The sequence below is a fragment of the Xenopus tropicalis genome, chromosome 1, assembly GCF_000004195.4.
Source record: "Xenopus tropicalis strain Nigerian chromosome 1, UCB_Xtro_10.0, whole genome shotgun sequence".
Taxonomy (NCBI): Eukaryota; Metazoa; Chordata; class Amphibia; order Anura; family Pipidae; genus Xenopus; species Xenopus tropicalis.
Window position 1 is genome coordinate 67,682,861 of NC_030677.2, and position 16,033 is coordinate 67,698,893.

General features: G+C 39.7%; 1 protein-coding gene across 2 annotated transcripts in view; it reads left to right on the top strand.

Annotated features, from left to right (window-relative positions):
* sec24b (SEC24 homolog B, COPII coat complex component) overlaps window positions 1–16,033 on the top strand; it is a 45,765-nt gene that overhangs the window by 10,828 nt on the left and 18,904 nt on the right. Inside the window, exons 4-6 of one of the 2 annotated variants that reach the window (XM_002939286.5) lie at window positions 2,695–2,790; window positions 7,671–7,751; window positions 8,739–8,923. In XM_002939286.5, coding sequence (XP_002939332.3) covers window positions 2,695–2,790; window positions 7,671–7,751; window positions 8,739–8,923 — 362 coding nt within the window. The remainder of the gene's footprint in view (window positions 1–2,694; window positions 2,791–7,670; window positions 7,752–8,738; window positions 8,924–16,033) is intronic. The other variant, XM_012955553.3, reaches the window with a different exon arrangement.

The following is a 16,033-nucleotide window of genomic DNA, read 5'->3' on the forward strand; positions in this document are numbered from 1 at the left end:
GTGATACTTTTTTGAATAAAGGTTCACCATTAGCAATTTGTTATTCTTTTGGCACTATGCCAGACCTCAAAGAATCCTGAAAAATTAAGTATAGAGATTTGGCAGTCAGAGCTAAGCTCATTAAGTACCCTGGGATGAATGTCATCTGGTCCTGGGCCTTTGTTCACATTACCATGTTCTAGTCTCTCAAGTTTTCTCCTGAGTCTCACATTCATCAATAGTTATATTAATGCAATTGGGTCTATAAAAAAAACATATGTCATCTGGTTCCACAGTTGTGTGGACTGTTGTGTAGACAGATAAATAAAAAGTTCAAGATTTTTTTTTCAAGGACATTTTTCCTGCTCTTATCAGTCAGTTTCTTCCTACTATTGCCCCCCCTTGCTTAATTCATTTACATATTTAAAGTTTCTCCTTTTCTCTTTGTTTGATACTGTCTCATTTCTTTTTTGCATGCTTTATTCTTTTTGTACCTAATAATATTCTCAGATGCTCCAGCTAGCTTGAATGCTTTCAAAGAATAATTAAACCTTTTTTTTTTTTTTTTTTTTTTTAAATGACTCTAAATAGTGCCAAGATTAACATAATTATTCCCTGTTTTCAGTCTCATGTAAATTCTGTATTCTGTATCGCTGTATTCCTAGGCTATCATGCGGCTACACCCAACTTTTCTGCGTTTTCCTTCTCTCTCTGTCTGTGCACATGGTTGAATAGGTGTCTACTGCACATGCTTACAGCCTCTGGAAATCAATCAGGCATATGCAGTAGACACCTCTTCTACTGTCTGCACAATCAGAGAAAGAAGCAAAGCTGACAGCTGAAGTTGAGCTGCTTATAATGCAGCATCTTTATGAGAGAGTGCAGGTAGAAAGGCTTATTTTTTTTACCAACCTCAACGCTAACACTTTTATCCAACAGAGGTTGAAGTTTGAGATGTCTTTTCTTGCTTACTAGGCTAATATACTTACATGTATTTTATCAAGCAGCATGATTTCCTTACAGAGATGCCCAATAAGGTTTTAATTAGAGGAAAGCAATCTCAAACAAAGTCCCATTTTAAGCAGTTTTATTTGTCTGTAATAAGAGTATCTTGTAATTGATGGTAACTAAGCTGCATAAATCCATATTGGAGGAAAAACTATTTCATTGGGATTATTTAATGTTTACATGTTTTAAGATTTAAGGAGATCTGAATTATGTAAAGGTCATATATCTGAAATACCCCAAGTCCCAAGCATTCTGAATAATAGATCCTTTACCTGTACTTTCAAAGTTTGCATGCCTAAATTTACGGGTGTAGTTATTAACACTGGAGGCAAACATCACTGGTGACGTTGCCCATAGCAACCAATCAGATATTTGCTTTTGTTTTCTAACTTATAGGTGTCCATTCAAATCTGTTTGATGGTTGGTTGCTATAGTCGACATCACTGGTGATGTTTGCTTCCAGTATAAATACTCCCCTTAGTGTCTTAGTTTTATATATGCAAAAATAGAAGCACACCCTCAAAAATCATATTCCTGGGTGCCAGTTAAACATAGTTAAGTTGTTTTAACAAAATGCATCACTCAAGAGGTCTTTTCTGCAAAAACAATGTGTATTTATAAGGTCAAAGAAAAAAAATACATACCCTTTGATGTTGTTAAAAAGACATGTAGAGTAATGTACTTGGCAATATATAAAAGCTGGTCTTACAGCCTTCGGATGTTCACCTTTGTACAATGAACCTAAGTAAAATACATGCCACCTTCTGGAATGTATCCACACTAAAAATCACTGCCAAAATTACAAATAAATTCACATTTAATTATATTATAAATTTGGTCTCTTTACAGCATTGCTTCCCTATTACCAGAGAGGTAGGCAGAGCTCTTCATTCTCTAAGTTGGATAGGTCCCCTCCTTGCGTAGTTGCTATGTCTTTACATTTAATTAAAAAAATGACATGGTAAATATGGATCATGTGCAATAGAGAACAATATTAGCTGTCTGTCCTTGAAGGTGAACATCCCTTTTAAAGATCTTCTTGTTTTGTTAGGTTGCTAAACAAGCAGATCTTTACCCTTTGTGACCACCCATACACTGGGCATTGGGATAACCTGATTGTGGCCCAGCATTGTAATCAAATCACTGGCCCCTGGGCAACTGAGACCTGCCAGACAAGGACTACACCAATGCATTACTAATCCAAAGGTTTTTTTAAACTTGCTGGATAGATATCTGCATGATTTTCAGTCAGATATCGGACAGCCGTGCCTTGCCAAGCAATTAAGCTGCCAACTCAGCCCTTGGATGGCCAGCTTAATGTAATTTCAGATGAAGTTTTCCCATGTAAGGGCCCCTTTTTATAGCCTGCCAAACAGGTAGCTGTCCGGTTTTAAAATCCCAGTCAGCGAGGACTGCATCAGCATATTTAAATTGGTCCTTTCCTGACGTCTCTGCATAGACCCACATTGGAATTCCATGGGGTCAACAATTTGATCACTCTGCTTTGTCCTTGCAAAAGGGTGGCCTAATTGGGCAAAGATCTGCTTGCCAAATAAGTAGATTTATTTATGTATGGCCAGCTTAAGACTGCATGATGTGATGGAGTGGTCTAACAATGCTTGCAGCTCTCTGTACAGAGCCTTTTTGTTTTTCTGCTTGTCTATCGACTTGATTATTCTTATTTCTTGTGCTTTCTGTGATTTACAGGCATGCAGTTTGGTGGATATAATCACGCTAATTGTGCACCAACTCCCTCTTCATCTAGTTCAGATGATGAGGAGGAGGAGGATGATGAGGAAGCAGGTCTGATTTAGCTTTTTTTTTATTTTTTTGCATCAAGCATGGTTATTTTTTGTCTGACTGCTTCCATGTAACCTTTCTCTTCTAAATATAAGCATAACAGATATGCATGCTTTTTATAATACTGATAAATATCCAAATTTATTTTGTTTGTTTTGAAATATATTCTTTCCGTCTAATACGCTCTAACCTTTGAAAGACTGAAAAGTTACACTGAAAAAAATTTACTGATTATCAGTATAACTGTTTTAGAAGCCGTCTAGAAAGTATGCACTTGGTATGTTTGTGTTGGGTCATATCACTAAAGGCTATGTTTATATGACTAAAGAGGTTCTTGTGGTATCATCTTTAAAGGAGCAGTTTACCTTTACTAGTTTCATCGTCATATAGTACACCACAAATATTAAATGTTTTCCAGTTACTTTCTGTTTACAGTTTTAGAAAATTTTCATTTTTGATAATTAACTCAGTTCCCTTAACTTCAAGTTTCCCACTATCAATTCAATAGTTTAGTGTTGTTCAGCAGTCCCTGTGCTTGTTATAAGTCACTTTATTGTTTCTCTCTTCTTCAGACTGCTTATACACTGCAGCCTTTTCAAAGAGCACTTTGCTGCCCATGTAACAGGTGGCAGTCTCTCGGGAATAGAGAGAGAACCCTCAAGTGAAAGATTTACAGCACAGGGACTGATGCACAAGGGCCAGTGGAGCCTTTCATTTTCCACCAAGAGATTTCTTTCCTGGTCTGCTCATTTTACTAGCCCTGCATTTTTTGCTGAATCTGTTCATGCAAGAGCTAGACAATCAATCTTTTTCTAAGGCTAGGCGAAAGGGTAAAATATTTTGTCTTCCACAAACAGTAATGTAAATTATCAGTCACAGTGCTTCTTATAAATAAGAAGAAACAGTGAAGCCTGTTTTGAACAGAAACCCCAGTCTCCATCACATTTTATAATAGCTCAGATGTATGAAGGTGCAGATAACATTGAGGTTCAGAGGAGAAAGGGAGGTGGGAGAGAAAGAAGTGGAAAGGGAGGATACACAGAACATAACTGTGGGGAATGCTAAAAATTTCTCCCAATTCAAAGTGAAGGGAATTGCTGCCTTATGTGTGGTGCTCTGATAGACATTTATTACTACAGAATGTGGTACATGTATGGGACCCATTATCTGGAAACCCATTATCCAGGAAGGTCATCTCCCATAGACTCCATTATAATCTAATAATTCTAATTTTCTCTTTCTTTGGAATAAAACAGTACCTTGTGTTTGATCCCAACCGAGAAATATAATATATCCTTAGTGGAGGCATAAGAATCCTATTGGGATTATGTAATATTTAAGAAGTTTTTTTTTTTGTTTTTTTTAAGTAGACTTAAGGCATGATGATCCAACTTAGTGAAAGAATCCTTATCCTGAAAACCCCTGATCCAGAGTATTCTGGATAACGGGTCCCATACTTGTACGTTTTCAAGCAATACTTGTCATTTGATAAAACCGGGAGCTTGGCAGCAATTCCCTTTCACAAAGCTGTCATTTTAAATGTTTCAGCCCTTTTCAATGGAGCAACCAAGGGGCCATTTAGTTATTTTTTTAGCGACAAACTTGAAAAAGTCACAGAAACAGTAGTAGTCAAAACGACTAAACTACTAATCCAACAATTTGTCGGCTAAAACTTGCCAAGATCATGCAGAAGTCAATGGCTGATGACTCCTTTCCTTCCCTGGAGAATTCTTCCTTACTTTGAAAAAGTTGTGGTTTTGCAGCTTTTCTGCAACTTTTTCCCATGCTGTTTTTTTCAGTTCAGACTTTTTAGTAAATGCCAGACATTCGTGGAAATAAGTTTATTCGAATTTTAAAATTAAAACAAAATTAGATAAGTTAATTAGATAAGTTAAATGTTAATAAGTTAAATGAGTTATGGTCAGCCATTATCCTTTAAAGGAAAACTATACCCCCAAAATGAATACTTAACCAACAGTTTATATCATGCTAAGTAACTTATTAAGGATCAAGGGAAAGGATGTAAAAGGGCAAAATTTATTGAAATATTGCCCTTTTACATCCTTTCCCTTGATCCAAAATTTAGCAATGAGCACTGTTCTCCCTCAGAAATCATATGACCAGAAATAATGCAGCTGTAGCTGTAACAGGAAGTTGTGTGGAAGCAAAAGACAGAACTCTGTCCATTCATTGGTTAATGTGGTCTAGCATGTATGTGTGCCTTGGCTTGTTTGTGTGCACTGTGAATCCTATGATCCCAGGAGGCGGCCATTAATTCTTAAAATGGCAATTTTCTATTTGGGATTACCCAATAGCACATACAGGTATGGGATCTGTTATCTGGAAACCCATTATCCAGAAAGCTCCGAATTAAGTAAAGGCTTGTCTCCCATAGATTCCATTTTATTCAAATAATTCAGATTTTTAACATTTATTTTCTTTTTCTCTGTAGTAATAAAACAGTACCTTGTACTTGATCCCAACTAAAATATAATTAATCCTTATTGGATGCAAAATAATCCTATTGGGTTTAATTATTGTTTTATTCATTTTTTTTGGTAGACTTATGGTATGGACATACAAATTACAGAAAGACCCCTTATCCGGAATTCCCTTGGTCCCGAGCTTTCTGGATAATGGGTCCTATACCTGTACTACTAAAAAAGTATATTTTTATGAAAATGGTTTATTTAGATGAAGCAGAGTTTTACATATGAGTTTGTTTATGCAATACATTTTTAAAGAGAGACCTACATTGTTTGGTGGTATAGTTTCCCTTTAATATAGGAAATCTGTAAAATAGAGGGACTTCAAGTCCCAGAATCCATTACACTGTGTGCACAAAGGATGCTGGAAAATAATTTGTCAGTATGTCTGTATAAAAAAAAAAAAAAAAAAGAAAACGTGTGTTTTTTGGAGCCCAACTGAATGAGCTATTGTTTGCCTTTAAATATTACATGAGTGTTTAAAAGGAGTTTTATTCAGATTAAAATCCTATTTCCATTTTACCCCAATTCAAATTCTCAGCAATATAAAATCTCACCATGTACACCATGTCTTGCCATGTACACCAAAATTAAAAATTAAAAGTCCTGCCGTAGGTTCCAGTGTTGAGAAGTAAGTACTCGTCAACAGGTAACAGGCCCCGTGCTGGCTGTACACATTTCAAATTCAATACAAAATAACCTGGAGAGTACACATGTTCTTCAGTGCAACAGTGTAATTTATTGAGATCACTGCACTACATGTTTCAGCTAACAGCCTTCCTCAGGTGCATACAAGAGTGACATAAGCAAACAGAATAAATACCTTACACCCCACCAACAAGTTCCACCAGCTCCATAGTGTGGCCAGGTGTATAGGTTATCATGAAAAGAAAGTGTACTGCCATCTAGTGGCCTACCTTTAAATGGCACCTTAGTAGCAATATACAGATACATTGTATACAGATTAGCTACAAATGTAGAAAAGGCAGTTACCTACCAGACAGTAAATTGAGAGAACGTTTGTTCTTTTCACATGAATAGGAGTAAATCAATTAGAAGTTCTTAGCTTTATAAGTAAGAGGTATGTAAGTAAGAGGTATAACATTATAGAAAGCATTTGAGGCTCAAAGCTTCATTCATACCCAGTGGTTCCCATTATATGTATCCATTTTGCCTCATTTTGCAATAGTAGACGTGTTCTGTCTCCCCCTCTCTTTGGCATGGCCATGTCTTCTAAGACTAGCCACCGTAATGAGGCCGGGCTGTGTTTGCCCACGGGTGTCTGTGTTTTCTTTTTCTCTGGATCATATGCCGTTATAGAGTATTTCTGTTCCCGTATTCTTGTTTTAACTGGTCTAGCAGTTTGACCTATATACATTTTCCGACATGGGCATATTAACGCATATACCACAGACTCAGAATTACATGTATGGTATCCCGGTATTTTATGGCCCTTATAAGGATGTGTAATGGAATCACCTTTAATAATAGAATTACAATTGCTGCATCCTAAGCAGGGAAAGGTCCCATATTTTGGATTTCAATAAATTACACTGTTGCACTGAAGAACATGTGTACTCTACAGGTTATTTTGTATTGAATCTGCCATGGTCACCAGCCAGTACAGGTATGGGATCCCTTATCCGGAAACCCATTATTCAGAAAGCTCCGAATTACGGAAAGCCTGTCTCCCATAGACTCCATTTTAATCAAATAATTCAGAATTTTAAAATTGATTTCCTTTTTCTCTGTAGTAATTGATCCCAGCTAAGAGATAAATAATCCTTTATGGATGCAAAACAATCATATTGGGTTTAATTAATGTTTTATTGATTTTTTTAATAGACTTAAGGCATGGAGATCCAAATTACAGAAAGACCCCTTATCCGGAATACCCTTGGTCCCAAGCATTCTGGATAATGGGTCCTATACCTGTATTTATTTTGAATGTACTTGTATCCCAGATATTGTATGTTGATGTCACACTGTTTTTAAGTATTATGTGCTGTACCTTGGAACCCTTGAAGGGGTGCCATTTGGACATACCAGTACAGCTTGTAGAAACATGTTGGTTAGCATTCATTATTTGCACCTAGAGCTTTGTACTTGTGTTTGTGAACAAAAACTTTTAAATATTACCACAGGGCTTTGAATGGGGCTTTGTCAACTACTCTTGTTTTAGTACTTGAGCCTCTCCAGTGTTACTTTGGCATGGTGTTTGGGATTTTTGCTCTGCTATAATTCTGTCTAGAATTTTTTTATTTAGTAAATTAAAAGAATTGGTTATGGGTCATTGTACATTTATGTTAACTGTGAAAAATATATAGGGCAAATTTATTTACTTGCATATATTTTTATGCAAGCAATAAAACTAAAATGGTGTCCTTTTGTTTTTAGGTTTTGAAAGCTCCTCAACAACCAGCACAGCATCCCTAGAGCCTAAGAATTATGATGTTTTAGAAGGAGGATGTTATACAGGTTTCTGTTTACATTTTTTTTCCCTCAATATTCGGAAAATAACTTTTCATCGGCTTTTATTTAGTATGTTAAAGGCAAACATTTAGGCATAGCACATGATTAACAGCAGTTCAGAGGACAAGGAAACAGCAGTTCTGAAACAAATTTGTTATACATACAGGAAAGGGCTTGTTTGCCTTAAAATTAACCTTTTAATATGATGCAGTCAGTGATATTCTGACACAATTTGCAACTGGTCTTCATTTATTATTATTTATTGCTTTTTAAGTATTTAGATTTTTTTCAGCAGCTCTCCAATTTGGAAATTCAGCACATATCTGGTTGCTAGGCTCTAAATTACTAGACTTGGGTAAATTTATGAGCTGTAGAATGGTTTGTTTATTGATTGTCTCCCAGTTGGAATCAAATTGCAGAGTACTTGGAAAGAATAATTATCTAACATTTGTGCTATTTGGATTGCAAAATCACCTGTAGGCAGCTTACAACAGGATGACAAATATTTAAAGGACAATTGACATTAGAGTCCTGCTTTGGGTTAGGTGCCCACAGATAAAGCAGGTAACCCAGGGGTAACACTTGCAGATGTAGGTATGGGTGTTAGTCTGCAGGTCAGGCTGTGGTTCTCAATAAAAGCAAGGTTGGGTTGTGGGCCAAATGCAGAGCCACCTCACTGGGGAAGGAAGAATAGCGAGGATATAATTGATGTACAAGACTCAAATATAGGCTTTAATTGGCATTTCATGAAATGAATGAAATTACTTAAATCACGTATATCACGTATAAATAAGTATTACATGATTATAAACTGCCAACCTATTCTGTAGTGCTGTACAATAAATTCTGTTTATATATATATATATATATATATATATATATATATATATATATATATATATATATATATATATATATATATATATATATATATATATATATATATATATATATATATATATATATAATTTTTTTTTTTTTTTTTTTTTTAAGAACCATCTTCAACAACCAGCACACCAGCATTTTTGAATCCTGTTTCACAATCATCCAAGCAGACCAAGCCGTTTGGCCACGGATACCCAACTCTTCAACCTGGTTACCAGAATGCTGCTCCACCTTCACATAGCTCTCAGTCCAGTACTCCAGTACATCGGCCTAGCTATCAGCAATATAATTCTGTAAGAGTTTCTAATTCCTTTTGTATGTGTGCTCATTTATACTATACTTAAATTAATATCCTGTTTATTTGCATGCTGAAGAACAAATCTAATTGCTGGTTGGTTGCTATAAGAAACATCACTGGTGATGTTTGTCTCCAGGATAAATATGCCCCTAAGATTAGATGAAATCAACACACTTGCTCTCCTCTGGTAGGGCTCTGGCACACATGGAGATTAGTCGCCCGCGACAAATCTCCCTGTTCGGGGGCGATTAATCTCCCCGAAATGCCATCCTACCGGCGAAAATGTAAAGCGGCGCAATTTCATTTTATGCCATCCCACCGGCGATTTACATTTTTGCTGGTGGGATGGCATTTCGGGGAGATTAGTCGCCCGCGAATAGGGAGATTTGTCGGGGGCGACTAACCTCCCCGTGTACCAGAGCCCTAATGGTGTGAAATCACTGCAAGCTCTCAGCACAAGAGATCAAGAGATTGCTGTGAAGAAAAAAGACTTACTTGTGCTAATAGGAGAAGTACTGTCACAAGCAAGAAACATGGAGCTGCAATATACTAGTAAAGCACCAAAGTTCAAGTGGTGATACCTGATTTTAAAAGTAACATTGGCAAACAAAATAGTATTTTGGAAGAAAAGGGAAGTATAGGACCTCTGAATATTTTGTGGGCGTTATGAATACTGTTCTTTCTTCTTTAAAGGAGAACTAAAGAACTAGGCTAGAAATTCCAATGCTTCTGTTTACAGCTATTAGTGAAAATCTGTGCCTCCAAAGATGTACCAAATGGATGCCTATTACAACATAATCACAATTTTTTTTTAACATCATAACCTTTATTGATCATTAAACATATATCATATGTACATCCTTGGTTACATATCAAGTTGAAAACATTTGAAGTTTTTGTTTCTGTATTTCACACGATATGTAGTATCAGCATTGTACATGTATAGGCATGTCTGTTTACCAATAATCTAAATCTTAGACAAGATTTGAGGAGCATACAAGGGAGAACGAGTGTAGAAGAGAGAATAGACAGAGGGTAATATTAGAACATTGAAGTTGCATAGCATGGTATATGGTATAGTAGATAACCAGGGTTGTTGCCTATTCATACAGTGGGTAACTCTGGGGGTCTGGGGTTTGCCCTGGGCATTCGGTTTTCTTGTTGTTGCTCATGTCGTAGTGGGTCTTTGGCTTCTTTAGGGTAATATCTAGGGGGGGGGGCCAGGTCCCCCATGTTTTCTCATATGTCTCGGGGGTTGCTTTTTTGGTATAGAGATATTGCATGCAGTCAAGGTATTTCTGCATTTGGTTTAACCAGGTCTGGTGGGTTGGGGGATGTACATCTTTCCAATGGTGTGTTATGCACTTGCGGGCTTGGAAGAGGCCCTGTCGCATAACTGTTAGCTGACCTTTATTGCCCATGGAGTCATCGCATGCGCCTAGTATAGCCACTTCTGGGGAGGATTGAAGTTGCACCCCTGTTGTTTCCACAATTGTGGTAAATACCTTTCTCCAGTATACCTGCCGTTTGTTGCATTCCCACATCATGTGGATAAAGGTACCTGGAGCTAGGTCACATCTGGTGCAGTTGGGGGATATTTGGGGGTTCATCCTGTGTAGTCTTAGTGGGGTAAAGTAGGCTCTGTGGAGGATAAGTTTCTGAATCATTTTGTGGTTGGCATTAGGGGACACAGACCCGGGTGCCTCCAGAGCCTCCAACCATTCGTCATCAGTTAGTGAGGGGTGTCAGTTTGCCATGCCCTAAAGAGGCCGGCGTTGGTTTTTTCATATTTGCAGAATCTGAGTGTGCTGTATAGGGTGGATATCAAATGTTGGCTTGTTTGTACCTCCAGTATTTTGCAAAAGGGTGATTTCCCCACTTTAGGGGGGTCAGAGTGATAAGCATGTTGTATCTGTCTATATGTTAGCCATTGGGTGTCAGGGATTTCGTATTCCCTTTGGAGTCTGTCAAAGGGTTTGAGGGAGTTACCATGTATCAGGTGTTGTAGTAGTTGCACACCTTTATTGTTCCATATCCGGCCTGCTTCTATATGGGTGAACTCGCTGAGTGCTTTATTGTTCCATATGGGTGTGTCTGGGTGTTTGGTGCGATGTATGCATATTGCTTCAGCTCGTGACCATACGGTACGAGTTAGAGATATTATGGGGTGGGTTGTGTTGTGTTGTTTGTTGGGAGGGATTTTTAGCATTGTTTGTAGGACAGGCCTTTCTGGGCTGTTCAGGGCCATTAGCAGTTTAGTGGATGGGCATGTGGGTTTTGGGGTGAACCAGGGTTTAGTGTGTGCTAGTTGGGCAGCCAGATAATATAGTTCAAAGTCTGGTAGGGATGCTCCTCCGCTGTTGCGGCTTTTTTGAGGGAATCCAGTTTGAGTCTCCTTCTCCCCGTTCCCCATATAAAGGGGCCCATTAGTTTGTCAAGTTTTTTGAAGAAGGATTTGGGGATCCTTATGGGAGCCTGCGTTAGTACGTACAATACTTTAGGGAGTATTGTCATTTTTATCAAACTGATGCGGCCTTGGGGGCTGAGAGGCAGACCCGCCCATTGTTTTAATTTTGTTTCCATCATGCCCAATAGAGGTAGTATATTCATCTCCCAGTAGGTGGAGATAGGTAGGGATACCTTAATACCTAGGTATTTAAATTCTGGGGTTACTATCAGCGAGTGCTGGTTGTGTTTGGGGTTGCTTTTTTGCTTGTCTACCAGAAATAGAGTGGATTTAGTGAGGTTTACCCTGAGGCCAGAGTGGTCCCCGAACTCCTGTAGTGTGTGGGCTAGTTTGTTCAATGATGTGGTACAGTCAGCCAGGTATATTAGAGAGTCATCAGCGTAGAGCTGTATCTTCTCTTGTAGGGGCCCGATTTTCCAGCCTATTATCCCGGGGTCGTTTCTTATTGTAGCTGCTAGTGGCTCAATAGCTATAGCAAATAGGAGTGGGGATAGGGGGCATCCCTGTCGTGTTCCTCGGGTCAGTTGGAAATGTGGGGAAGGTATTCCATTTACTGTTACTGAGGCTAGGGGGTTGGAGTATAGCAGTTTAGTAAGGGCCAGGTATTGGGGCCCAAAGCCCATTTTGGTCATTACTTGCCATAGAAAAGGCCATTCTACTGTATCAAAGGCCTTGGCGATGTCCAGCATCGCCAAGGCTCTTTGACCTCGGTTGTCGTGTTCAGTGTTGGTGTACAGTCTCCTAAGGTTTATTGCTGTACTTTTGTGGGGCATGAAGCCTGTTTGGTCTGGGGCTATTAGGTTGTCTATGACCTGCTGGAGGCGTCTGGCTTGTATTTTGGCCAGTATTTTAATGTCACAGTTCGGAAGTGATATCGGTCTGTAAGACCTGCATTCCTGCAGATCTTTGCCCAATTTGGGAAGAACAATTATTGAGGCTTCTCTCATTGATGGGGTTAGTTCCCCTTTGGCTAAGGCTGCTGTGTATACTTGTAGTAGCTGTGGGGCTATTGTATCTGCGTATGTATTATATATCTCTATGGGTAGGCCATCTTTTCCTGGCGATTTCCCGCTGGAAAGGGTGGTGATGGCCTCTAGTACTTCAGTTATTGTGATGTCTGCTTCCAGTGCTTCTTTCTGTTCCCTTTTCAGTGTAGGTAATTGAATTTGGTCTAGGTATTGGGATAGCTGATGTGTTGGCATATTTAGTTGTGTCTGGTATAGTTGTTCATAGAAGGTCCCAAATATTTTGCTAATAGCTTTGGGGTCTTCTATGATTTGGCCCGAGGGGTTCCTGATAGATGAGATTATTGGTGGGGAAGTTTCAGATCTGGCAAGGCGTGCAAGCATTTTCCCCGTCCTAGCGCCCTGTTCGAATATGTTGTATTTAAGGAACAGGTGTTGTTTTTTGGTTTTGGCTTCTAGGAATTTTTGGTATTCTTCTTGTGTCGTTTGTAGGTTTGTGTGTGTGGGGGGTAGGGTTTGTTGTCACTGCCTGTTCAGCTTGGGTAACCTGTGCCTTAAGGCGTATTTCTGCGGTTTTGGATTTGATTGTATTAATTTCGGATATGTATACCCCCCTCAGGTATGCCTTGAAGGCATCCCAGCTGAGAGGTGTTTCTTCGGATGGGGGATTATTTACCAAGTATTCCTGTAGTGTGGCTTCTATCTCTTCCTTTTTCCCCACTATGGTTATCCAAGTTGGGTTAAGGCACCAGCTTCTCGTGCCTGTTGCGCACCCCCATCCCCACACCATTTCAAGGGGTGCATGATCAAATATGCCTCTAGGCAGGAATTCTATGCTCTGTATTGTTGGCAGCAATGTTTTGGGGGTAAGGATCAGGTCTATTCGGGATAGGCTTAGATGGGATTTAGAGTAGCAGGAGTACTGCTGAGCGGAGGGGTGAAATACTCTCCATGTATCTATAAGATCCAGGGAGTTAAGCCAGTCGTTAAATTTAGGGTTTTCCCCGGTTCCGCTTGTGCCATCCCGTTTCCATCTATCTTTCCTGGGGTTGGGTGTGGTGTTAAAGTCCCCTGCTGTTAAGATAGTAGCGTTTGGGTATTGTAGGGTGAATTTAGTTAGTTCATGCAGCACCTCTTCTGAGAATGGTGGGGGGATGTATATATTAGCCAGTATACATTCTCTAGAGAAAATTTTACAATGAATAAAAACATATCTACCCTTATGATCCGTCTTTAGGTTTAGTAGCATAAATATTACCCTCTTATTTATCAACGTAGAGACCCCTCCCGTATATACAGAGTATGTGGAGTGGTAGCTCCAGCCCACCCATGGCTTTTTAGAGCCAGTATTGCGGACCCGGTAAGGTGCGTTTCTTGAAAAAATAGGATGTCAGGGTTTTGTTTCTTGGCATATGTGAGGGCGGTGCGCCTCTTAATAGGATCGTTAAGTCCCCTGGTATTCCAGGATATGAGTTTTAGGTTATCCGCCATTGTTAAGAGGGGAGACTCCAGCATATACCCTTGGGTATCTGTTCCTACCCATTCCCTCCCTTAGTTTGAATGTATGCATTGCCCTTATTGCTTTCTCTTGCGTATAGTCACCGTATGTCTTTGTACATAGATATAAACATAACATAACAGAACGTATAATGATCCCAACTTCCCTTTCCTCCCCGTGCCCCCATTTCAAAACATCAGAGGCTACTTTCCCCGAAACCATAACTTGTACCAGGGTAGAACTAACCCTTAACCAGAGTGTCCGCCCAAGATATTTGGGGGGGTTATGGAAGGCTTCTCTTGTGTCGTGTTGCCCTTCTGATCCAGAGTTTTTTTTCAAAGGTTTTTATTTATGCATTTGTAACATAAAACAACATTAAACATTATGACATTGGTTCTACAAGCGAATTCTGTTCATGTCAGGATATATACAGTACATTGACTTATATAATCAGTAACAACCTACTCAAGGTAATGTTAAGGCTTCCGTCAGAGAGGGTGAAGTGGACTCTGGGGTTCTCAGTGGGATTCGGATTCTTTGGGACAAGATTATGTGATGCTATTCCATAGCTTCTGATCCAGTGTTGGAGGTAGTATAGACAGTCTATGGTCTTGTGTAGGTAGTTGGCGCCCATCTTGAAGTTGGTATTCTGCCCAGTATGCTTGTGTTCCTTGTCTCGGTTCTAGGACTGGGTGTAGGTATGTATAGATGGGGTGCGACGGGCAGGCTACGATAAGTCTTTGTGCCCAGTTTTACTCGCTATGGTATTAGGTGTAGTGGTTACTTTCCCGGTGGGTTTCCGTGTCTGTTAGCGTGTAGGTGCGCTTATACATTACCGACCCAGTGAGTCCAGCCAGTTGCAAGCGTCTGCTGGGGATTCGAAGAACTTGGCGCCAGCTGTAGTCTGCACTCGGAGTTTCGACGGGTATATCATGGAGTAGGGTATCTCTTTTTGCCGTAGGCGTTTTTTGATATCAAGAAAGCATGCTCGTTGTCTCTGGAGCTCTGCTGAGTAATCAGGGTAGAGAGAGATGGTTGCGTTGTTGCTCTTTATTTGGCCGTTTTTGCGTGCTATCATGAGAAGCTTATTTCTATCCTTGCAATTATGGATGCGCGCAATCAGCGGTCTCGGTGGAGCGCCTGGTATGGGGGGCCTTGTTGGTATTCTATGAGCCCGTTCTACCGAGAATGCTGTTGTAAGGCTGTCGGGGCCGGCCCATGTCTTAAAGTGATACTGACACCTATTAAACCCGTTTTTATTTTTTACACCTGCCATTGTGTTTGTTATGAGCTTCTAAACTGTTATTTTAAAAAAAAATCCAGTTTGGTCACATTACTATTAGGAGCAGATCAACTACTACTCCACAAGGCAGCCATGTTTGCTCTTCTGCACTGCCATGTAAACACCTCCATCAAAAAAAATCACCCAATCACATTGCCTGCTTTAGGGGGCTCTCCTTCTCCCTTCTGTTACACACACACACAGAAATAAACTTTGCTCTTGCTGTCTGTTGTCTGCTTCAAAAGGACTCTCCCCCTGCGCATTACACGTACAGAGAATTAACAGACACCATCAATCAGAGTAAAGCTGAAGTAACCATTCTCCAAGCTTGTATTGTGGTTGGAATCAGACCTCAACTGTGAAAGATTGACGGCGTCTGCTAATTCTCTGTGCGTGTAATGCGGAGGGGGAGAGTCCTTTTGAAGCAGGCTAAGGATTGCAAGAATGTGAGAGAAAGGGGAAAGAGAACCATAAAAAGCTGCAAAATAAACTCACAAACAGCGAGGGAATTCATCCACAGGTAAATGCTGCAGGCTCACAAGCATTGGGAAGGGAGGTCACATGGTCATGTTTAGTTACGCTGCTTAAAGTAATGTTGGGATCCTCCCAGTTTTTTGACGTCAGCTACTCCACTTCTGACAGACGGCTTCAGAAGCTACAGTCGGCTTGCCAGACAGTCGGGGCCAGCTATCTTTAACAGGATTTACTTAGAAAAACAAAACTTTCAGGAAAAAATGGTCAGCATGGCCTATAGGTATGTTTGGATGTAGAATCATATTTTGAAAAGTACTTTTTTGCTGTCAGTATCACTTTAAGGAGTCTTTCCTCGCGTTCAGGGAGGCCTATGAGTCGGATGTTACTCCTTCTCGCTCTGTTTTCTAGGTCGTCCACTT